This window comes from Rattus norvegicus, chromosome 1, assembly GCF_036323735.1.
Source record: "Rattus norvegicus strain BN/NHsdMcwi chromosome 1, GRCr8, whole genome shotgun sequence".
Lineage (NCBI taxonomy): Eukaryota > Metazoa > Chordata > Mammalia > Rodentia > Muridae > Rattus > Rattus norvegicus.
The window spans coordinates 21,217,491-21,242,403 of NC_086019.1; the positions used below are offsets into that span (position 1 = coordinate 21,217,491).

A 24,913-nucleotide genomic window follows, 5' to 3' on the forward strand; every position below is an offset into this window, starting at 1 on the left:
TGGGCTCTAGTTTGGATCTCGGAGTGGTGATACAGAGTCGGACAGTGTGGGATTGCTTTGAATCAAGTTAAGGGGGAAAACTGTCACCAAACCTTGCTTTGCTGGTTCTAGGGCTTGGCAGGTTGACTTTGGATTGACTTTGGTTTTCATAAAATCCCTACCACAATCAACAAGTCTCTGTCTCTCTGTCTCTGTCCCTCTCTGTCTGTCTCTGTCTCTGTCTCTCTCTCTCCCTCTCCCTCTTCTCTCTGAACTTGGCTTTCTATGCAATGGCTCCTCTCTCTACCTCCGAGCCTAGCATGCTTAACTTGCTTGCTCACATGGAAGCCCAGTTCTTCCTCCTCCCCCACAGTTTTCTGTGGTCATATCTCTTTCTTAAATACTTTTCTCTCTTCCAGTGCCATTTCCCAGCCAACCTCAGGAAGTAAAAAAAAAAAAAAAAAATACTTTAACACGTCGTAAAGGCCCCGACATCTGTTTGAAACGTGGCTCACTATGGTTGCTTTAAAATCAAAGGAAAACCGCAGGCCCTTGTTTCTGTTTCATTCTCAAATCCACCTATTCCAAAAGATTTCTGTCTCTTTCCTTAGCTTACCCTATGGGAAGAGCTAGGCTAGACACCTGCGGGGTAAACTGTTTCCTTCGAACATTTGGAACTACGCTTCATTTTACCCAAGGTTTGAGACAGGTTCTAAGCTGAGTAATATACTTTGATGACTCTCGTGATTAGTCTCTCAATATTAAGCTACCTTTACGCTAGTCTAGAATTCCATAGCAAGAAGGGTCTCCTTGCCAGCTCACTAAAATGGTCCACACAGTCCTCAACCCTGTTATTTTAAGATCAATTCAGAAGTCATAAGCAGGAATTCAAAAGGAGATCTATCTCTCTCCCTCCCCCCACCCCCAGGATGGAATTGGCAACCTTTCAGAAACTTCTCAAAGACCCTAGAGAATCTTAAAATATCCGTTGTTTCTCTACCAACTAAAGTTGACCATTTGAGTGTTGTTCATTATAAAATGAGGCAGAAATGTTCCCAACTTACAGTGTTACTTTTGGCTTCCATGTACTTTTTTTTTTTTTTTTTTGCTTACGTGTTTAACATGAAAATTGGTGTAGTAGTCATAAACCAGTTAGTGAATCCTGGGGAAAGGCTCACTCTTTAGTCATCATTTCAGTGTGCAAGGTACTACGGTGAATAAGGAAAGTGTTGATTAAAATTTGACCATGAGGCATGACTCTCTCTCTCTCTCTCTCTCTCTCTCTCTCTCTCTCTCTCTCTCTCTCTGTGTGTGTGTGTGTGTGTGTGTATGTGTGTGTGTGTGTGTGTGTGTGTGTGTGTCCAGTGCCCTAGAAAGTTTGTTCAAATGTTCTGAAGAATGAGGCTTCTGTGAATGTGAGAGCTGAGTCAGTTAGAGAAGGACTTTATAAACTATGTGGAACAAGAACTTTGATGATTAGCCAGAAGTCAGCATGAGAAGGCAGGTGCTGACAAGAGTTAGGAGAACTGGACAGTGCAGCTGAAACATTATTATGCTGTTATTTTTCAAGACAGGGTCTCTGTGTCTAGTCCGATCTGTCCTGGAACTCATTCTATAGACCAGTTTGGCCATGAACACAGAGTTTTGCCTACCTCTGTCTCCTGAGCAATCAGGTCAAAAGTGTGCACCACCACCATCGCTTCTCGGCCTTTTGGCTAAGATCAAGTGTAAAAGTGTGCACCACCACCCACCTAGCTGAAACATTTCTAATGCTCTCAGAAACAGCATGGCATAGGCTATAAATGAGAAATGGGAAATTTTGGGCACCTTAAAGGGATCAGAGAGATTAAAGCCATAGGATCCGAAATTCCAGATTAATCTGCAGGCATTGAGGTCTGTTTTATCTGCTATTATGCTCCTTCAGAGGTATGTCACAGAATCATCTGACATCTCCATGTATACTGGTTGGTACAGAAAGAGGACCCCAAATGCTGGAGAGAAGTTGGAAGGTCACTCAGCAGTAGTTCCTAAGTGCTGCACATATCTGGGAAGAATAGGGCTGTAATAGGTGGAACTGAGACCCCATGTGTCATGACATTTCTATGATTTAGAACATTGTCGAAAGGGAGTGTAGACCTCGGGCAGTGGGAGCGTGGGGTGGTGGCAGGTGGATCACTACATAGGCCCAAGCCTGAGGGACTGGCTCTACTAAAAAGCCAGGTGTGACCCTGAGAACAGTAGTGCCTGGAGATGGGGACCAACTTTGCCAGCTGTGTGCTGTTGTGTGTGGGCTCCCTGTGAGGCAGTGTGTGAAACTCAGGGTGTGATCAAATGCAGCCTGAGGACTCATCAGCCAAAAAGGCCACTGTGGAAGATGTGGGAATAGATATGGATGCCAAGGGAGAGTCAAGACAAGCATCCAAGGAAGGGACGCTAGGGACCAACAATTTACTTTGAGCTGAAGGAAGAAGAGCCAAAATTGAAAATAGGGAGGTCATGTAGAAGCAGGAAGAATTAAAAAGGGAAGCAGCCGGTGGTGTCCAGAGAACCAGACAAGTAAGGAGGAAAACTTAGAGAGCAACTTAATGTGACAAGAATTGTTCCTACCCGGGAACCTAAGGTAACTTTCACCATGGACGCTGGAATACATTCTTTTGGTAAGTCTGCAGAGTTTCTTTGGCCTGTTTAGTATTCTGTGTTTTGTGTGTGTGTGTGTGTGTGTGTGTGTGTGTGTGTGTGTGTGTGTGTGTGTGTGTGTGTGTGTCTATGTATGGTGTGTGTGTGTCTCTGTGTGTGTCTGTCTATGTGTGTGGTGTGTATGTGTGTGTCTCTGTGTCTGTCTATGTGTGTGGTGTGTGTGTGTGTGTGTCTCTGTGTGTGTCTGTCTATGTGTGTGGTGTGTGTGTGTATGTGTGTGTGTTTGTGTATGTGTATGTGTATGTGTGTATGTGTGGCCAGAGGTCAAAATCTAGTGTTGTTTCTTAGGATGCCATCCTTGTTCTTCAGGATCCCATCCACCTTGCTTTTGTCTATCGCTAGCCTGGAACTGGTAGGTTCCACTAGGCTGGGAGTTCTGGGAGCCCAACAAATCCATCCTCCTGTCTCTGCCTTCCCAGTGCCCACCACACACACAGATCTAAAGGAATATTGAACTTAGCTCTTCACACTTGTGAGGGAGACACTACCAACTGACCACCTTTCTCCCTACCCAAGTCCCCATTTCTTTAAAATAACATTAACAATGATGAAAATTGTATGTCTAGGGAGTGAGTGGGGTGGGTGCTTGTGACCAAGGGACAGCTTAATATCTAGGTGTCAAGATTATTTAACCAAAAATCGCATTTCATTAATACTGAGAGACAGAGACGAGAGAGAGAGAGAGAGAGAGAGAGAGAGAGAGAGAGAGAGAGAGAGAGAGAACACTCCAGAAATTCACATTAGTCAATGAACATAACCTCTTCCCAAACAGTAAGAGTTTAAAGTTATTCTTCTGCTTACGTGGAACAATAGCAGCCAAACCCCTGTGTGAGGCAGTCCTCAGACTGAATTGCTCAGTCTCCTTGGGCTCACCTGTGGACCATCTGTTTCCTTTCTTTTCAGAGCCCAAGAGGAAGCTATGATAGCCACTGGTGGGGTCATCACCGGCCTGGCGGCCCTGAAGCGGCAGGACTCTGCCAGGTCCCAGCAACACATCAACCTCAGCCCGCTGCCTGCTACCCAGGACCAGAAACCTGTCAGACGGCGCCCGCGAGCTGACGTCGTGGTGGTCCGTGGGAAAATCCGACTTTATTCTCCATCTGGATTTTTCCTCATTCTGGGAGTACTGGTGTCCATCGTAGGAATCGCCATGGCAGTCCTTGGATATTGGCCCCAGAAGGAGCATTTCATCGACGCAGAGACCACTCTGTCCACCAATGAGACTCAGGTGGTTCGGAACCAGGGCGGTGTGGTGGTGCGATTCTTCGAGCAGCATCTACACTCCGATAAAATGAAGATGCTTGGCCCGTTCACCATGGGTATCGGCATCTTTATTTTCATCTGTGCCAATGCCATTCTTCATGAGAACCGCGACAAAGAAACCAAAATCATCCACATGAGGGATATCTATTCCACAGTCATCGACATCCACACGCTGAGACTCAAGGAGCAGAAGCAAGCGAACGGCCTGTACGCAGGTTTGCTGGGAGATGCCGAGGTGAAGCAGAACGGAAGCCCCTGCGCATCCAGGCTGGCTGCCACCACCCTGGCCTCCTTCTCAGGGATGCGGAACAGCTTTCGTGTGGACAGCTCTGTGGAGGAGGATGAGCTGATGTTGACTGAAAGTAAGAGCCCGAGGCACCTCATGCCCCCATTGCTTTCTGACAGTGCAGTCTCTGTCTTTGGCCTTTATCCACCTCCAGCCAAGACCACCGATGACAAGACCAGCAGCTCCAAGAAGTGTGACACCAAATCGATCGTGTCGTCATCCATCAGTGCTTTTACGCTCCCTGTGATCAAGCTTAACAACTGTGTCATTGATGAGCCCAGTATAGACAGCATCACCGAGGTCGCAGACAACCTCAAAAGTAGGTCCAGGAATCTTTCAATGGATTCCCTTGTGGTCCCACTGCCAAGCTCTGGCGAGCCCGCCAGCACATTACTCCCAAGGAACAATTCCGTTGGAGAGTCCCTATCGAGTCAGTACAAGTCCTCTGTACCCGGGACTGGACAGCTCTTGTCTCCTGGGGCTGCGAGAAGACAGTTTGGATCCAACACATCCTTACATTTGCTCTCTTCTCATTCCAAATCCCTAGACTTAGACCGAGGTCCTTCCACACTCACGGTGCAGGCAGAACAAAGGAAGCACCCGAGTTGGCCCCGATTGGATCGGAGTAACAGCAAAGGCTATATGAGACTAGAGAACAAAGAGGACCCAATGGATCGACTGCTCGTTCCTCAAACAGCAATCAAAAAAGACTTTACGAATAAAGAGAAACTCCTTATGATCTCAAGATCCCATAACAACTTGAGTTTTGAACATGATGAGTTTTTGAGTAACAACTTGAAGCGAGGAACTTCAGAGACAAGGTTTTAGTGTTTAAAAAAATAGACCGTGTTCCGTGGAGGTATATGCTACTTTAGCCAGTGTGCTCCTCCCTTTTAAAGCATTGGTCGGAAGCCTTTCAAAATCAAATTTCGGTGTGTTAGAAATAGCTGGTTAATTCTGTAATGAAGATGGCTGTATGTGTGGGTTCTTTTTCCCTACAAAACTGTAGATTATCACGTGAGATTTTTTTGTTTTCTCACTCTCTGAGAGCATGGTTTCTTTTGTTAACGTAGATGCAAAATACCTGCATTCATATTAAGAACTTGGCTTTACTTTCAAATTCTATCACCGATTATCATCTTCATAGAGTGACCAGTGGCCAGTACAGAAAGCGCAGAGTACCAAAGTGGGCAAGGAACGTTAAATTCAGGTCCAATACTCAATAGACATATTTATAAACGACGGTGAGTGCAGTCTTAAGATGCGATTTTCTCAATCGTTTTATACAGGATTGCTCACATTACTTAACAGGAGAACTCATTGCTGTTCTATCTGTCATGACTCATACTCTGAACTCTTTATGGGCAGTACATATATATGTATATTACACATCAGTTCTGCTAGGGTGATATTTTAATGAAAAAAAAAAAACCTGGTGGAGAAGTCCATGTTTTAGAGATAAATAGCAAAAGCTACTAGTTGTAACTTTAGAGCCTCAGAGCCAAACATTTTCTCTGCAACGTGGTGTGAAAAATTAGTGGGCCAACGTAGTTTGTAGGATTTCTGTCCTGACACGAGCAGAGAGAACACCGCCTAAGGAGAAAAGATAGTGTTATTTACATCTTACATCTAGCTACCTGCAGTTGTCCAGAATTCACTCACCCCATGTCCTTATTTTCTTCCAAAAATTTTTATTGTTATTACCTGGAAAATAATCAGCTAACCTCAGCACTTCTTCATATTTCCACAAACCACCAGCTTGGTGGTGAAAGAGAGTTTAGCACCTGACAAGCTGCCTTGTGATTTACCCCGTGCTGGAAAGCCTTCTGCTAACTCCAAAGACTCTCTCCTGCTTGGACAAGTTTTGAGGGTTGTGGTTCTCAAAAAAATTAAGTTGTCGAAGATATTAAATACTAAAGTGAATGTTTCCATTAGACATCTCTCTCATTTCCGTGAAGGTAGCATGGTTTTAAGAACCATTTAATGGGGTCCTAGAAGAGTGTCCCCACAGTGAAGAGCATTTGTGCTCTTGGAGTGAACCCTGATTTTGTTCTAGCACCCACATGGTGGCTCACACCATGTGACTGTAACTCCAGTTTCAGAGGCTCTAACACTCTATCTGGCCTCTGAGCACCAGGCATGCAGATGGTGCATTATAGGAACTTATACACATAAAATAAAATCTTTATTTACAAAAGTCTAATGGAATACTCAGGAAATTTTGCTGGTTTTTTCCCAAAGCCTAAATAATTGTGAACATTCCTATTGCGGTCACTAGAAAGAGCAGAAAAGACACACTGGTAAGAGAAAGCATCCCCGAATCCCAAACCTGTGTTTACACAGACATCTTCCTTCTGGAGAGGCACCCTGCCTCCTAGAAGCTTAAGCCCGTGTGTTATAATAGACTGAGCTCAATATTTTACTATAAAAAACATTTAGTAAATGTCTGTTACTCATAGAAATGTGTGTTCTTCATACCTTTGCTATCATTTTTTAAAATAAAATATACATTTCTGTTTAAAATACTGATTTGCCAACTTTCTGCCATACCCTACTCTACTGATGGCATTTAATACCATGGTGCCCTGGCTTTTTAGTATTGCTTTTGTGGGTTTAAAGAGACACCCAGCCACTCTTCTTAGTAGGTCATTTCCATACTTCGTTATCTTGAGATGGTTTTCTTTGACTTCCAAGGAAAACAATCAACCCCCACGTACAGCACAGAAAATTTAACAGCACTCCAGTTCTCAACATACCTGGAATGACACACAACTTACAAGTCTCCTCCCACAAAGTGGTCCAGAAATATGTAGAGGATTGAGCAGTGTGGCTCTCAGAAGATCTAAATAAAACAACTGGGAGCTAAAAGCAGCAGTTTGTACCCAACTATTTCTTCATTACCAAACTAATCAACTTTATTAAGTGATAAATAGTCTTCACATTTAAATTAATCAGACTCATATGTCACTATCAGTGTGAGAAAGCTTGCCTACCATATTAATTTGGCATCATTCTAACCTGGAAGACTACTCACTTCATATTTTGAATGTGAAGTTTATGTGTGTGAAGCTCTTATGAATGCTGAAAATTATTTAGAGCTGTAATCTGTCCCTAGGAGAAACCCCAGGAATGTGGACCATGCTTAGCTGCTTCCAGCCTAGGTAGTTTCTAATGCCTGTAGCTTAACTGTCTAGTTGAAACAATAGAAATTTATTTTCTTGACATTTCAGAAGTTAGTAGGCCAAGAACAAGGTTAGGTTAGAATAAGTTCTGTCCACTTGTGTTATTGGGCTATTTTCATATTTTCTCAACTCAAGATCATTTTTCATGTTGAATTTCATTGACTCTTCAGGATTGGTTTCTCCTGGGACCTGTCAGCCAAGGCTTGTGAATGGTGACCTTACCACCATGTCCTTATATGTCCTTTTCTCTGCATATACGTATCCCTGTTGACTCTTTTTTATAGGACACCAGCTAAGTTGGCTGAGAGCTCTACCCCACAGGCCTCATTTAACTTCAATTCTTTCTTTAAATAGTCTCTCTGCAAATATAGTTATCTGAGCTGCAAGGTATTGGAGATGCAGTTCAGCCATAACATGCTGTGTAGAATGTTAACTGAATGGCCTTAGCCTAAAGTAGATGAGAAACACAGGATATGCCCTCAGTAGCTTTGGTACCCTGGATGGATAGCCTTGACAGTGATACTTCTCACAATGTCAGTTGATGTAAGGTGAGTCAGAACATAAACTATCAGGTTCTTTCTAATTTAAAGGTTTCGGGCGCTCTTGGACGAGGATCAAATTGTGTTTATGTATGTAGCACTTTGCTCATCAAATCAGGAAGGACAGATGGACACTGTGGTAGAGCTAAGTAGCCACAGGTTGCAGCCAGGCTTCGAGAGCATAACCTTGGCAAGGTCATGTTCTTACTGGGAATGGGGAGTGGTCTGTCAGACACGCTGATGTGAACTCATCAGTCTGGGCCAGATGCTAGTCCTGTTCCCAGGATTCTGTAATTTATGTGAGATGACCTTTCTAGAGAGTCCAGAGTGGTGTCGTGACAAACACATAGTAAGAATTAATATCTAAATGTTGTCACCACACAGAAGTGTTATTGGAAAGCATTTCCATCCTTCATTCCCTTCCTGTCTATCATCCACTCTCGGATGAATAAGCATGCCCCAGGCAAGTCCGTGCCCCAACCCTAGAACAGATCAATGTTAACTTACTTGGCAAAATGGGCAGGCGGTATTGATGAGATTAGAGATCTTGCAATGGGGAGATCATCTTGGATCACTCAGGGAAATAACAAAGGTTCTTGTAAGAGAGAAACTGTAAGAAAATCACAAAGAAGGTAGTGATGTGGGCAAAGCCATTAAGGCTCCCGCTTTGAGGGTGGAAAGGGAGGCCATGTGCTAAGAACTGCAAGCTTTGGAGGCCATTAAGCTCAGGAAATAAGGACCTCAAAGGTTGCAGGAAGTCTCTGAAACTGACCGGACATATTAGGCTCCTCCCTTCCCCAAGCAAATATAAACTGTAAGGTCTGTGCAGAGACTCTCAGACCAGCTGAGCTACCTCCAAATGAAAGATTAGCCCTGTTGTTTTGAAAAGGCAGAGACTAGCAAACTCCCTAGAAGGAACAGAGACCCGCTGAGCTGCCTGACAGGGGCTCGGGCCAACTGAGCTACCTGTAGTGGACAGCCTGTGGAGCTGCCTGCGGATTGTGTAGTATGCTCTGCTTTTCCGGTTTTGTGAGCCATCACCCATGGTCTGGTGGGCTGTGGTGATGCAGGTGTCTTTGAATCATTTCTGCTCCTGTAAGTAGCCCTCCCCTGTATTCTTCAAAGCAGCCCGAGTGAAACTCATCGGTTCACCAAACTGGATTTTGGTGGTGTCCTTATTTCGGTCTGTGTCTCTTCCCTATATGAGATAAATAGACATTTATTTACTCATCAAACAAAACAAAACAAAACAAAATAAAAATGGATTCTGCCCTTAGTTGCTAGAGGAAGAAACTCGGTTGGTGTTTAACCTGATGAAAATGGTGTGGAGTTTGGATTTCTAGTGTTGAACAAGATCATGACTTTCAAATTTATTGTAGTTTGTTACAGCAGCCAGATAGATACAATAAATCCCCAACCAGAGGGGTTTCTTCAGCAGCTTTCAAAATCACCTATAATGAGATCTGTTCTATGACACTGCTTCTGGGGAGAAGTAAAAAAAAAAAAATACAGTTTGGTAAACCAATGAGTTTCACTCCAATTCCTTTTGAGAGTATGGGTGAGGGCTTACTCACAGGAGCAGAAATTGTTCAAAGACAGCTGCATCACCACAGCCTGCCTCAGCATGGGTGACAGCTCACAAAACAACCCGCAGGCAGCTCAACAGGTTGGAGGCTGTCCATTGCAGGTAGCCCTTCATCAAATAAGAATGTAAGGTCTGCTCAGAAACTCTCAAACCAGCCCCTTCCAGGCAGCTCGGCAGGTCTTTGTTTCTTCTATGCAGTTTGGCTGGTCTCTGCTTTTTGAAGATAGCTTGGAGGACCTCTCACTTTGAGGCAGCTCAGCTGGTCCAAGAATCTCTGGGTAGACCTTACAGTTTATGTATGCTTGGCCAGAGAGGAGCCCAATATGTCTGGTCAGTTTCAGGGACTTCCTGCAACCTTTGAGGTCATTTTTTCCCTGGGTTTAATGAGCTTCCCTGCAGAACGAAGTATTTCATCTTCCCTTAGTGAATTCTGTTGTCTAACCTTTCTAGCATCCCATGTCCTAAAGAGTATCCTTCCAAGATGGATGATTTAATCTTGGAGGAAATTGCTATAGAACAAGGTCTCAAATAGAATATCTGACCAAAATTTATTTTCATACTGATAATCTCTTTTTATATATTTAGCACTATAGTTTTAATGTAACTATGATTATTTCTAGAAAGAAGCAGAGCTTCTCTAAGACATGTAGTTTTGCTTTTTTGAGATAACAAATCATATAATCCAGTACAACCATGAGTTTGAAAAGCTTTCAAGCTCAAATATATGAAATATATCAAATTTTAAGTGTTTGGAGAAACAAAGCTAATTTTATCCGAAAAGAAAATTTTCATACAAATTGACTTAACACAAACCTAAGTTACTTGCTTTAGCAATTCAAATTTAACATTTATATACACCACAGAAACATGCCATGGATGGCTAAGAAAAAATACATTTGAAAAAGAAAAACACCTACCTGCCTACTAATACTTTGCTACAATACATTAAATGCTAGTGACTTTGCCAGCCCAGAGCTACATGTCAACTGACTACAATATCCAATTGCTGTAAGAAATAAGTCTCTTATCCTCTAGGGACTGGGTATAAAATGTAAGGTTACCCTGACTCTTACAGTGAGCCACTCTGCCATCGCTCCCTTCCCCTCACTCTAACACCATATTTCATACCTCTTAGCAAGGTTTCTGAGCACATAAGTGTGATATTGAATTATTAAAGAACCTTGCCTCTAATCTTCCATTAGATTAAAGCTCTTTGTTATTTGCATTCAAACTAAAATAAGTCATTGATTTCCCTCTCTCTACTATCTCTCCCAACAAGAAGCACAGGACAGAAACTTTACCTCCCGAGAGGGCCTGCAATTATTATGGTCTTAAGAGACTGTATGAGTTTCTAGACCTGCTATAACAAAATAGACCTCTATCAGAGACCAAGAGGCCTGTATACTCACAGCTTTGGAGGGCAGAAGCCTGAGGCCACATGTCAATCACTCTGTTTCTCTTCTTTTTTTTTTAATATACATTATTTTATTACAAATTTAAAAAAAAAACAAAAATGCAACATCCTAAAAAAAAATTCTTTTACTGGTAATACAAATTCCTATGAAGTTTTTTTTTTTTTTGCTATCATAAGAAATTAAAGAAACCATTAAATATTTAGAAACATTCAACATCAAAAGCTTTAAATCTAACTGTACGTTGTAGCCCCTGAAAAAGCTACAAACTCTTTTTAAAAAGTATTTTCTCTACAAAGAATCTCATCAGCTATACAAAAATCTGTACAGTTTTTATACTGAAGCTAATGTTGAGCTGCACTTGAATTTCACATTCTTAGCAAAATAATTGCCTGAGCACATATACTCCACACTTTAGGAGAGATACTTATTCTTCATCCTCATCTTCCTCCTCTTCATCTTCATCATCTTCTTCCTCCTCCTCTTCCTCATCTTCTGGTTCATTCTTCTTCTTTGAGCCTGTTGGCCTACCAGGACCCTTCTTTCCTACTTCACTTTTGCCCTTGGCACGGTACGCAGCAATATCCTTTTCATACTCCTCCTTTAGTTTAGCTGCTTTCTGCTCATACGGTTGTTTATCTTTGGCAGATTGCTCAGACCACATCTCCCCCAGTTTCTTTGCAGTATCTCCAATAGACAGGCCGGGGTGTTCACTTTTGATCTTTGGGCGATGTTCAGAGCAAAACAGGAAGAAGGCAGACGGTGGTCTCTTGGGAGCATTTGGATCTTTTTTCTTTCCTTTCTTATCACCTTTGGGAGGAACATAGTTCTTCATCTCCCTGTCATAACGAGCTTTGTCGCTCTTGGCCAAATCCTCAAACTTCGACTTTTCCTTGGCAGACATGGTCTTCCATCTCTCCGAACATTTCTTCGAGAACTCGGCGAAGTTGACCGACGAGTCGGGATGCTTATTCTTGTGCTCCTCCCGGCAGGTCTGCACGAAGAAGGCATACGAGGACATCTTGCCCCGCGGCTTGTTGGGGTCCCCCTTGCCCATGATGACGGCGCAGCGTCTACCTGGTGCGAGCTCTTCCCTCAGACCTCCACAGAGAGACTTCCTTCCCCAAGCTCCGGCGAGAACTGGCTTCTCTGTTTCTCTTCTTAAAGCATCTCTTCCTGGCTTTCAGACGGCTGCCTTCTAGTGAGAATTCACGTTGTCCTCACAGGTCTTGTACATTCTTAGTGTCACTGTATACATCCAAATTTTCTTTTTCTAAGAACAACAGTCAGGGATGCATTAGGGCCCACCTCCCAAGATCCTCGTCCCAATGCAACCAAGTCATTAACTAACAGAACTCTCTCTAAATACAGCTGTATTCTTTGGTGGGAGGGGGTGAGTGGGTGGAGGGAACTGAGGTCTCAGCCCAGGAACTGGAGGTCAAAGCATGATTCAGTCCATAATGCTGTGTTCGAGAACAGCCCTTAAAATGACAGAACTAGGTCAACCCACCTTTAAATGGCAGGAGGGCAGATGCTCCTCATGCTTCAAACCAGGTAAGCTAATTTGCATTTGTCTATAAGCATTTACTCACTGTGTAAGGTGATAAAATAAAGAGATGACTGTAGGAAGTCTCTATAGACAGGAGCTTATTGTTCTTATACCTCTAACGTGCTTTACAGAAAGCTGCAAACTGCTGCACCATCTTTAGCTTGGAATATTTTTTTCTCTTCTCATTGGTCCACTGCAGAATTGTTTTACTGCAGAATTGGCTGGTTCTTTTTTTTTTTTTTAATCTTACCTTAATTGTGTTTAATAGTTTTGAAATGTATAATCTTTTAGGGCTTTCTCATTACCAGTACATATTTTATCCCTAGGTTCATGATGCATGTATAAAATACTAATTCATCAAACTTGTTTGCAGAACACTTGTCCATTTTACTTAACTGTAGTCAAAGCTATAGCATTTCTAGTACAATATACAGAATAATTTGCTACTGAAAGCATCTGAAATTCAGAAGCAATAAGATGCTTGAGTCAACACTCAGGGGAATATATAAGTTTATAGAAATATCAGGACCTATATCCATGACTTCTTATTCTTAATAGTAAAGGTTTATTTGATTTTTGCAGAACTCAGGACAGAGAAAAACATCTAAAATATTGGGAGGAAAGTAACATATCTTAGATAATAAGGGGTGCAGTAGAGACTGATCTTAGAGAAAGCACATAACTTGCAATTGAAAATTCTAGTATTTGTATTATCCTTTGATTTTCTGTATCTTAACATATTAGCTCCCTAACACTGCCATGAGGGTTATGCCCATAAGCTCTCTAAGACCATGACACTCTTTCAATGTGAAAGTTTTACAGAACTAAAAAACATTTCTATCCACATTAAACAAACCTCACGTGTAAAAGGAGGCAGGGTAAGGACTGTGCAGTCTGGAGATGGGAGAGAAGGAGAGAACACCATATGTTCTCCTTGCTTACTGAAAACCTATGTGAGACAAAAAGGCATTCCAACTATACTTTATTTTGGAATAAAACCAAGATCATAATTTTTTAATTATTGAGGTGTGAAAAAATATTTTTAGTTGGTTTAAAAGCACATTTTATCAGTGTTTCTTAGCCAGCTCACTGAGTCAGTCCTCCTAAGGGCTAAAGACTTGATCATTCATTTGAAATCGTCCAGGAACAAACCATCAATAACTGAATGCTGTTTGGAAAATTTTATAACAATAATAAAATCACTTCTTTTTATGAACTTAGATATTTTCTGTGGTGATTAGGAGTATTTTCCCTAAAGCTTTTTCAAATTCTAAAATATGTTTCCTTATGATATCATTTACTCTGTTAATAATCTGGAAAGCCAAATTAACTTTTCTCTCAATTCTTGACAAGTCAAGGGAATCTTTTAAAAATATGCTTGCATTTTATTTTTAGTTTGTTAGAGAAAATCAAGAATGTTGAATAAAACATATATGAGCAAAAAATATGGAGGACATTGAAATCTAAGATCAGGTTCAGCTTAAGTTATAGTTAATCCAAGATCATATTCAATATAGTCTATAGTTTTCCCTTTTTGTATAGTATGTCCATTATCATCTTAAAAACATGACCACATTCTCTTATGAATTATATGCTCTTTGGCATATAAATACTGCATGTTGTTTTATGTTTCCCAGAAAGATGTTTAGCAACTTACAAAGCAAATTTAATATAAGCCACATTCTTTTTCTTACTGTACACTTCTACTGGAAAAGATATACACTCAGAAATTATGATACAAGATGCTTAAAAAAACAGTCAAAATGGTCTGGTCCAGTTCTAAAAATACTGCCTGGTCTCAAACACGTCATGGTTAGTGCTTCATCTATGAGTCATCAGAAATCTTCTCTTATTTATAGATTTGCTTCTATGAAGCCAGTTTAATGTCAATGCTTGCTTACTAGCAAGTAGAGAGAGAGATAAAATTCTGTATTGGTCATTTTACAATAAAATAGTGACACATGAAATTACAAGGAAGGCAAGAGAAGACACCTGAAAGAAAATAGGCGAATCTTTTCCATCCTTGATATGTGCTACCTTTGGTCTCTCCTACCAAAAGTTGACTCAATGGTCGGAATGAGAGTCATTGTCAATCCCTCCGTGTCACTGAATTATTTATATACTGAGAAATCACAAAAAAAAATTCTGAATTGGTTCTAGTGTATCAGGGTCTTACACAGTGCTGATAATACTGTTTCAGTGAATAGTGATGGAACCTTAGTCTATGGTGAGAAACACTAGCTAAATTTAATTACCACACACTTATGAGTCAGTTTAGCACAGACCATCTGACAAATAAAACAAAAAGCATGGGTGGCCGGTTATAAAATCTCTGTTAGGGCTGGGCTAACAGTCTTTCACTAGAGTGAGAATCAGTTACAGGGATTTATAGGAGAGACCAACCCAACCCAGTGGCCTTCCTGTTCACTCCAGTCTGTAACCAAAGAGGGAACGAATGTCAGAAGCTGTAAATATCATTTTCAAAACAAGATATAAAAAATCTTTCTGGAATGAAAAGGAATTTTATTATGTAAAGAATGGACAAGAGTTGTTGAAATTTTATATTACCTTATATAGCCCCATATAGTTTTACTTTAATCTTCGGGCCTCCTCTCTCTGAGATAAGAAGAGAGGTTTTCCTTTCATTGGTTGGTGTTTACAGAGCTTCAGGTTATCTTCCCTTTCCAAGGCCCTGAGATTGGTAGGACACAGTTCCTCATTATCTAGTCTCACGGGAATTCTAGTATTACCTGTTCATGCAAATTACCTAAAATAAAAATTTGGTCTTAATTAAACTTTTACACATTGAAGCGAACCTCAGATACCATAAAAGTAAGAAAAATGAAATTTCAAAGGCAAACACTTACTCTCGTCAATAGAGTAGGAAAAAGTATCTGACTTTATTAAACTTAGTCTAAACAAATAATTTATAAAAAGACTCTGAGCTCCTTGTGCGCAGTCATGCGATTTTGGTTTATTATACTCAAACTGACCGTGAGATCTGCATTACCCTTGACACCCTGAAGGAATATTAAAAAGGAAGAATGCTCTCTGGTGGAACAACTTGAGGTAGCCCTTGAGGACTTAAGGGAATTAAGGAAATGATTCAAAGACAATCTCATACAGAGAAAATGCAGCCAAGATCTAGACGTAGTCTAGAAGCACACATCTCAGGCTAGATATGTGACCAGAACTTCAAGTCTGAACTGGACAAGAACAGAAGATGAGATGGTATGTAGACCAGTAATGACTCAAAGCTGGGCCAAGGAAAGTACGTGCACACGCGCGCGCGCACACACACACACACACACATACACACACACACACATACACATACACACACACACACACACACACACACACACACACACACACACACACTAGCCCAGAGGAAGAGTTCTTGCTTTGCTGAGGTCTCCCTAACCTACAAGACACCATCTTGTTGCTCTTGTTGTTGTTCTTGTTATTTTTGTAGCTGTTATTCGTTTTCTGTTTTGTTTTTTGGGGTTTGTTTGTTTGTTTGTTTTTTCCTTTTCTCCACTACCACTTAACATTGGACTGGTCTAGAGCTCGGTCCTTTGGTTTTGCTTCTCAAGTTACCAGTTGTAACTGTAATATGTTAGCTTTAACAAATATCTTATGCCCAGGACTTTCAAACTCTGTCCACCCTTTTCTTGGTACTGGGAATAGAATCCAGAGCCTTCGATGAGCTAGACAAGGTTTTCCCACATCTCACCCTATTCTCTGCTTTATCAAGACTCTTGTCTTTCCCACTTAGATGTCTGATTGAAATAAAAACTTTAACATTGAACTCTAGAAGATCCCCTGTAAATTTGGCCCCCTGTGTATTCTGGATCTTCTCATTCTTGGCAGCTCTGCTGTTTAAACTCTGACTATTTATTGTCAGGGGTCAATCTTTTCATTGAGTGTGCTGACTCTTTCAACTCTGTCTCAAGTTCCCTTTTATATCATAAGCTATATTACTTTAGCGTTACTTTCAAGATTTTCTTTAGTTTTTTCTTTTTTCTTTTTCTTTCTTTTTTTTTTTTCAGAGCTGGGGACCAAACCCAGGGCTTTGCACTTGCTAGGCAAGCGCTCTACCACTGAGCTAAATCCCCAACCCCTTTTCTTTAGTTTTTATAGATACCGTTAAAGGTACACCTGGATATGGTAATGAACACTTCCCAGCACCCAGGAGAAGTGGAGACAAAAGCATCCCTATTCTTGGCTATATTACAATATTCTGGCTTACCAAAAATTATATATGTACATAGACATATTACACAATGTATATGTGTATATACATATATAATATGTATTCCTAATAAATGTGTATATTATATACGTAAGTGATTTACATACAATATAATACATACTATATTATATATGCAAGTGATAAACAGTCTGAAAAAGAAGTTAGGTAAATGGTATTCTTTACAATAGCCACAAATAGCATAAAATACCTTGCTGTAAGTCTAATCAAGCAAGTGAAAGACCTATATGATAAGAACTTCAAGTTCCTGGAGAAAGGAACCAAGAAAGAAATCAGAAGATGGAAAGATCTCCCTTGCTCACGGATCCGTAGGATTAACATAGTGAAATGGCCATCTTACCAAAAGTAATCTACAGACTCAATGCAATCCCCATTAAAGTTCCAACACAATTCTTCACGGATCCTGAAATAGCCAAAAAAGAAAGAAAGAAAAAAAGAAAGAAAGGAAGGAAGGAAGGAAGGAAGGAAGGAAGGAAGGAGAAAAGAAAAAGAAAATCCTAAACAGTAAGAGAACTTCTGGAGACCTAAAGCTGTACTACAGAGCAATAATAGTAAAAACTGCCTGGGATTGTTATAGATGGACCATGGTGGATCAATGGAATCGAATCAAAGACCCAGAGATACACCCACACACCTACAGATACTTGATTTTTCACAAAGAAGCCATACAATGGAACAGGGAGAGCATCTTCAACAATTGGTGCTGGTCTAACTGGATGTCTGTCTGGAGAAGAATGCAAACAGATCCATATTTATCACCCCACACAAAACTTGAGTCCAAATCAAAGATCTCGATGTAAAACCAGACAGACAATCTAATAGAAGAGAAAGTGGGAAACAGGCTTGGATGCATTGGTACATCAGACAATTTCCTGAACAGAACACCAATGGTTCAGACACTAAGGTCAAAAATTAATAAATGGGACCTTGTGAAACTGCAATGCTTCTGTAAGGCAAAGGACACTGTCAATAGGACAAAATGATAGCCTACAGATTGGGAAAAGATCTTCACTAATACTTCATCCGACAGAGGACTAATATCCAAAATATATAAAGAACTCAAGAAGTTCGACTCCAAAAAACCAAATAACTGAATCAAAAAATGGGGTACAGAACTAAACTGAGAGTTCCAAACAGAAGAATCTCAGATGGCTGAGAAGCACTTAAAGAAATGTTCAACATCCTTAGTCACCAAGGAAATGCAAATCAAATTGACACTGAGATTCCAGCTTATACCGATCAGAAAGGCTAAGATCAAAACCTCAAGCAACAGCACATGCTGACAAGGATGTAAAGAAAGAGGAACATTCCTCTATCGCTGGTGGGATTGCAAACTAGTACATCCTCTCTGGAAATAATCTGATAGTTTCTCAGAAAATTGGAAATAGTTCTACCTGAAGACCCAGCTATACTACTCCTGGGCATATACTCAAAAGACGCTCCAACATATAACAAGGACACATGCTCCACTATGTTCATAGCAGTCTATTCCTAATAGCCAGAAACTGGAAACAACCCAGATGTCCCTCAACTGAAGAATGGATACAGAAAATGTGGTGCATTTACACAATGGAATACTATGCAGTTATTTTAAAAAAAAAAAAAAGGACATCATGAATTTTTCAGGCAAATGGACAGAACTAGAAAATATCCTGAGTGAAGTAACCAAGACCCCAAAGGATATGCATGGTATATACTCACTGATAAGTGAATATTGGCCAACATTTCAGAATACCTATTATAGACCTCACAGACTCAGAGAAGTTAAACAAGAAAGCCCAAGTAAGGATGCTTCAATCCCAATTCCACTTAGACGGGAGAACAAAATAGTCATGGAGGCAAAGGGAGGGAGGAACCTGGGACCTGGGTAGGTGAGGGGAGAGACAGGGGAATGGGGGACAGGATCAGGCATAGGGAGAGACAAGAGAGAGGCCCAGAGGACTAGGAGAATGAATAGAAATATGTAAGCAGCTGCCAGGGGTCAGGGATGGGGGATTCTCTAAGAAGTCCCAGAGGTCTGGGATACGGTAGGCTCTCAGGAGTCAATGCAGGTGACCTTAACAGGAATGCCCAACAGTTGGGATATGGAACCTGAAAAGACCACCTCTAGTAGCCAAACAGGACCTCCAGTAGCAGTATGCAGACACTAACCCACTTACAAAACCTTTGGCCAAAAACTGTTCCTGTCTAAAAGAAATACAAGAGCCAAGATGGAGCAGAGACAGAAGTAATGGCTGGACAGTGACTGGCCCATTTTGAGACCAAGCCCAGGGGCAGGCATCAATCCCTCATACTATCAATGATGCTATGCTGTGCTTGCCTAGCATAGCCGTCCTCGGTTGGGAAGCTCTAAACAACAGCTTCCTGACAAAGTTCCAGATACCCACAGACAAACATTGGACGGAGGTTGGGGACCCCATTGGAAGAGTTAGGGTAAGGATTGAAGACCAGCAAGGAGATAGTAACTGCACAGGAAGACCAACGGTGACAACTACCTGTACACCTGCATGCTCCCAGATACCGAGCCACCAACCAAAGAGCATACATGGTCTGGTCTTAGTAAGAGAGGATGTGCTTATCCTGCAGAGACTTGATGCACCATGGTGGGGGATACCAAGGCGGATATGGGGCTGCCCTCTCAGAGGCAAAAGGGAGGGGAGGAACTGCACAAGGAGGGACCAAGGGTAGCAACATTTGGGATATAAATAAGTAAATAATTAAAAATAAATAAAATGCACACGTTAAATATACATATATATTACACAATGTATATAATATGTATATATAATTTATATCATCTTACTAGTTACAGAAACATAATATGTAGCTTTTTATAAAATTCACTAAAATTTAATTTTATTTTAATACATTAAAAATAAGTTTAACAAATTAAAAATGAATTAAAATAGAAAATGGACACCCACACTCATTAAAGAAACTTTAGTAAAGCTGATAGCATACATTGTACCACACACAGTAATAGTGGGAGACTTCAACACCCCACTTTGGGCAATAAGCAAATCATGGAAACAGAAACTAAACAGAGACACCGAGAAACTAACAGAAGTTATGAACCAAATGGATTTAACAGAAAACTATAGAACATTTCATCCTAAAAGAAAAGAATATACCTTCTTCTCAGCACCTCATGATACCTTCTCCAAAACTGACCATATAATAGGTCACAAAACAGGCCTCAACAGATTCAAGATCAAAATAATCCCATGCATCCTATCAGATCACCATGAACTGAGGCTGGTCTTCAATAACAATAAAACCAACAAAAAGCCCACATACACATGGAAACTGAACAACACTCTACTCGTAGATAACTTGGTCAAGGAAGACAAAAAGACATTAAAGACTTTTTAGAATTTAATGAAAATGAAGGCACAACATACCCAAACTTATGAGACACAATGAAAGCAGTGCTAAGAGGAAAACTCATACCTCAAAAAAACAAACAAACAAACAAACAAAAAACCTGAGAGAGCATATATCAGCAGCTTGACAGCACACCTGAAAGCTCTAGAACAAAAGGAAGCAAATACACCCAAGAGGAGTACACAGCAGAAAATACCAAACTCAGGACTGAAATAAACCAAGTAGAAGCAAAAGGAACTATACAAAAAAAAAAAAATCAACAAAACCAGGAGCTGGTTCTTTGAGAAAATCAATAAGATAGATTAAACCCTCAGCCAGACTAACCAGAGGGCACAAAGACAATATCCAAATTAACAAAATTAGAAATGAAAAGGGAGACATAACAGCAGAAACTGAGCAAATTAAATAAAATCATCAGATCCTACTGCAAAAGCCATACTCCACAACACTGGAAATTCTGGATGAAATGCAAAATTTTCTAGACAGATACCAGGTACCAAAGTTAAATCAGGATCAGATAAACCATCTAAACAGTATCAAAACCACTAAAGGAATAGAAGTAGTTGTGAAAAGTCTCCCAACCAATAAAGGCCCAGGACCAGATGGGTTTAGTGCAGAATTCTATCAGACCTTCAAAGAAGACTTAATACCAATACCCTTTCAAACTATTCCACAAAATTGGAACACTACCCAATTCATTCTTTGAAGCCACAATTACACTTTTACCTAAACCACACAAAGACCCAACAAAGAAAGAGAACTACAGACCAATTTCCCTCATGAATTTTGATGCAAAAATACTCAATAAAATTCTCGAAAACTGAATCTAAGAATACATCAAAACAATCATTCACCATAATCAAGCAGGCTTCATCCTAGGGATGCAGGGATAGTTCAATATATAGAAATCCATCAATGTAATCCACTATATTAACAAGCTCAAAGAAAACCCACATGAGCATCTCATTAGATGCTGAGAAAGCATTTGACAAAATTCAACACCCCTTCATGATAAAAGTCTTGGAAAGTGCTGAGAGATTTCTGAGTGGCTAAGAGCGCTGACTGTTCTTCCAGAGGTCCTAAGTTCAAATCCCTGCAACCACATGGTGGCTCACAATCATCTGTAATGGGATATGATGTCCTCTTCTGGTGTGTCTAAGCTACAGTGTACTCATATACTTCAAATAAATAAATCTTTTAAAAAAATGTCTTGGAACGAGGAATTCAAGGCCCATACCTAAACATAGTAAAAGCCATATACAGCAAACCAGTAGCCAACATTAAACTAAATGAAGAGAAACTTGAAGCAATCCCACTAAAATCAGGGACTAGACTAGAATGTCCACTTTCTCCCTACCTAATCAATATAGTATTTGAAGTCCTAGCCACAGCAATTAGACAACAAGAAGAGGTCAAAGGATACACATTGGAAAAGAAGAAGTCAAAATATCACTATTTCAGATGATATGATAGAATATTTAAGTAACCCCCAAAATTCCTTGATGATAATGGACTGAACCTCTGAACCTGTAAGCCAGCCCCAATTAAATATCATCTTATAAAAGTTGCCTTCTCATAGTGTCTGTTCACAACTGTAAAATCCTAAGACAGAACCTTAGCCCAGGTGACCGTGCTTTGCTTGGGTTTATTGAGCCCTGGTACAGAGCTCAGGCTGAACCAACAGCCTCCTGTACATTTTGTTTTATACATTTAAGTTAACATTACCTAGTAACAAGACACAAGCTAATTACACCTGCTCTGCCTGTAACTATTAGTGTTTGAATCAACCAATGAATAACTCCATTGGTATACAAGAACAGGTAAGCTTAACTCAGTTTATGCCAATAATGGAAACCGTAAGCCTGTGCTCCTGTGCTCAGGAGAGCTAGAAGGCAACTGAGGCCAAGAGCCAAGGGCCCAGAAGAGATAGTGGAATCCAAGGAAAGTGAACTGGTTTGCAGAGAACAGAAGTGGTCTGAATCTTGGGCTCCCATTTCCAACAGTTCCTAAAAACAGTTCTTTGGCTGCTGTCCATGGGAAACCTACTTTCTAGTTTGAAGAAAGTAGGGCCCTGAGGGGAAGCAGGGCCAACAGGGTACAGACCACTTCTCTGGCATCTCAAACATCTTGGGGTCTCCAAGGCAACTTCAATGTTACAGCTTCTTGTTTCAGTGTCTGGGATCCACACGTGATCTTCTAGGTTACTCCAAATGGCTTGGGCCATATCTCCAGTTCTGCCCTCTATAGCAATCTAAGCTCAGGTTGATCCACTCCACGGCTGCTGTTCTTGATGATCTTCTCAGGGTACTGGCATCTGCAATACGCTGGGGTCTTCTGCTGTACCTAGGTTTCACCAATTGTCTCTCGTAGGCTCTTTTCATGGTGCCAAGTCTCAGCTCCTTTGCATGACCCCTTCAGTCCTGGCCTGCAAACTGCAACTGAGGCTGCACCTTCACCAGTGGTCTTCCATGGCCTCTCACAGTGCCAAACCACAGCTGCTCTTCGTGACCCCTTCATGTCCTCAAACCCAGTACCATTTGGGTGACTCCCACACATTACCAAGTATAGCTACAGCACAAGGTGCAATCTTGGCTATCTCTGGAACACAGCTTCTTTGTGCTCTCAGAAAACACTTTCCAGAAGATTTCACCTCAGTGATGCTGGTCTCTTTTTTATCACCACTAATTTCTTAGCTCCAGCTAACCAGCGCCAATTGTCCCAGTAGTCCCTTCTATTCTGGACTCTAAAATCCAGAGCCACTTGGCCAAAACTGCCACGTGCTGCTGCTTGCTGAAGTTGGAACACACACACCCGCCCCTTATTCTTTTACCAGCTTTCGGTTTTCTAGCTCCCTCACTGACTAAGTTTGGTTATCCTGGAACTTGCTCTCAGAGAGCTGCATGGCTCTATCTTCTGTGATTAAAGGTATGTACCACCAGGCCTGAATTTAAACATTTCTTTACCTAGAACTTGCTCTGTCCCAGGCTGGCCTTGGACTCAGAGATCTACTTTGTCTCTTGGGATCAAAGGTGTATAGCACCAGGCCTGCACCTAAATTTAGCTAGGTGGGATCTTACCCCAAAGTTACCACTCCCTTAATTCAATTTAATATCCTTGAACACAGGATTCAACTCCATTTCACTTCCTGGTGCCCCTTTAATACTAAAATCATGTATTTTATATTTTCCCTTTCTAAGCTTGCTATGCTTATTCAAAACATTCTTCCTGGAACTGAACCAGAGAACAAAGTCTATGATGGGCATTTCTGAGACTTCCTTTGTCAATGCAATTAATCTGAGTTTCTTCACCTTAGCTTCAGGCAGACTCTTTGGGCAAGGGCAAAAAGCAGCCACATTCTTCACCAAAATACTACAAAAACAGTCTCTGGGCCACATACTGAAGTTCTTTTCCACTGCATGCTCTTGGGCCAGGTCTACACAGTTCAAACCACTCACAACAACAATGTCTTCCATATTCCTACTAGGATATCACATTAAGCCCCACTTAAAACATTCAATAGCTTTCCAAATCCAAAGTCCCCAAATCCACATTATTCCAAACAAAAGCATGGTCAGGCCTATCACAGCAATACTCCAGTCCCTGGTACCAACTTCTATCTTAGTTAGGGTTTTACTGCTCTGAATGGACACCATAACCAAGGCAACTCTTAGAAGGACAACATTTCACTGGAGCTGGCTTACAGGTTCAGAGGTTCAGTCCATTATCATCAAGGTGGGAGCAGGGCAGAATCTAGGCAGGCATGGTGCAGGAGGAGCTGAGAGTTCTACCTCTTTATATGAAGGCAAACAGGAGAAGACTGGCTTTCAGGCAGCTACTTTGAGGGTCTTAAAGCCCATACCCACGGTAACACACCTCCTCCAACAGGGCCACACCTTCAAGTAGTATAACTCCCTAGGCCAAGCATATACAAGTCATGACAGGTTCCATACCAGCAAACTGGAGCTGAGTTGTTTGGCTTTCTGAGAAATAAGAGAACAGAGAGAGCTAAGTCCTCTAGGGGCCAGGGATAGTACAATTCAGGCAATCTCTCCATTTTAACCCTATGTCAAAATGACCAATCCGCCTTTATTATCTGTTCTGATTTCTTTGGCCTTTTGCCTGCAAAAACACCCTCCCCACTCTTATGAAAGAACTTTCTAAGCTTCATATGAGATGTTGCCTTTACTCACAAGTGTCTCAGATAAAAAGCTGGCTTATTTAAATTTGGTCTTCTGGTATTATGTAGACCGTATATAATGAAGCCAAGGTTTTTGCTTTAGAACCTTATAGCAATGTGGACATGTTATTAGCATTAGACAAGCTGGAAATAAGTAAATTAAGCCCTTTGCTGTGTATGCTCAATAAAATCCAAATTTTCTAAAATTCGTGTGCTCCTGTAATATTTTGCATAGCAGTGCCACTCAAAGCCAACACGACAACAAAAACAATAAGAGTTTCCAAGTTATTAGTCCCAGGAACATTATATATTCTTACTAAATGTACTAAAGACTAAAAAGATATAAGTTTATGTTTTCTGTCTACAGGCATATAATGTATTAGAAAATAAAATCGAGAACTTAAATGGGGGTTGGGGGAGCACAAAATAATTTTCCAAGCCACTGACCTCCAGCAGTCAGTGGAATGGCTTCTGGAAACCCCTCTGTTTCCTCAAGGCAGCAGAGGACCATAATAGCCATAGTATCGTGAGGAAAATGAATGTAGCCTCCTCCCTGTCCAGCCCTGACACCTCTGGCTTATTCTTGG

The 24,913-nt window shown here is 41.0% G+C and overlaps 1 protein-coding gene and 1 pseudogene across 9 annotated transcripts in view; one reads left to right on the forward strand and one right to left on the reverse strand.

The window, feature by feature from the left end:
* Tmem200a (transmembrane protein 200A) overlaps nt 1-24,532 on the forward strand; it is a 99,523-nt gene extending 74,991 nt beyond the window's left edge. For 7 of the 9 annotated variants that reach the window (XM_063270487.1, XM_063270483.1, XM_063270490.1 and 4 more), the window contains one exon: nt 3,580-6,750. In XM_063270487.1, coding sequence (XP_063126557.1) covers nt 3,580-5,053 — 1,474 coding nt within the window. In that variant the 3' untranslated portion in view covers nt 5,054-6,750. Of the gene's footprint in view, nt 1-3,579; nt 6,751-11,935 lie in introns of those variants that run through there. The other 2 variants (XR_010055953.1, NM_001109135.1) reach the window with 2 other exon arrangements.
* On the reverse strand, nt 10,994-12,092 carry Hmgb2-ps6 (high mobility group box 2, pseudogene 6; annotated as a pseudogene).
* Nucleotides 24,533-24,913: the final 381 nt, after the last annotated feature.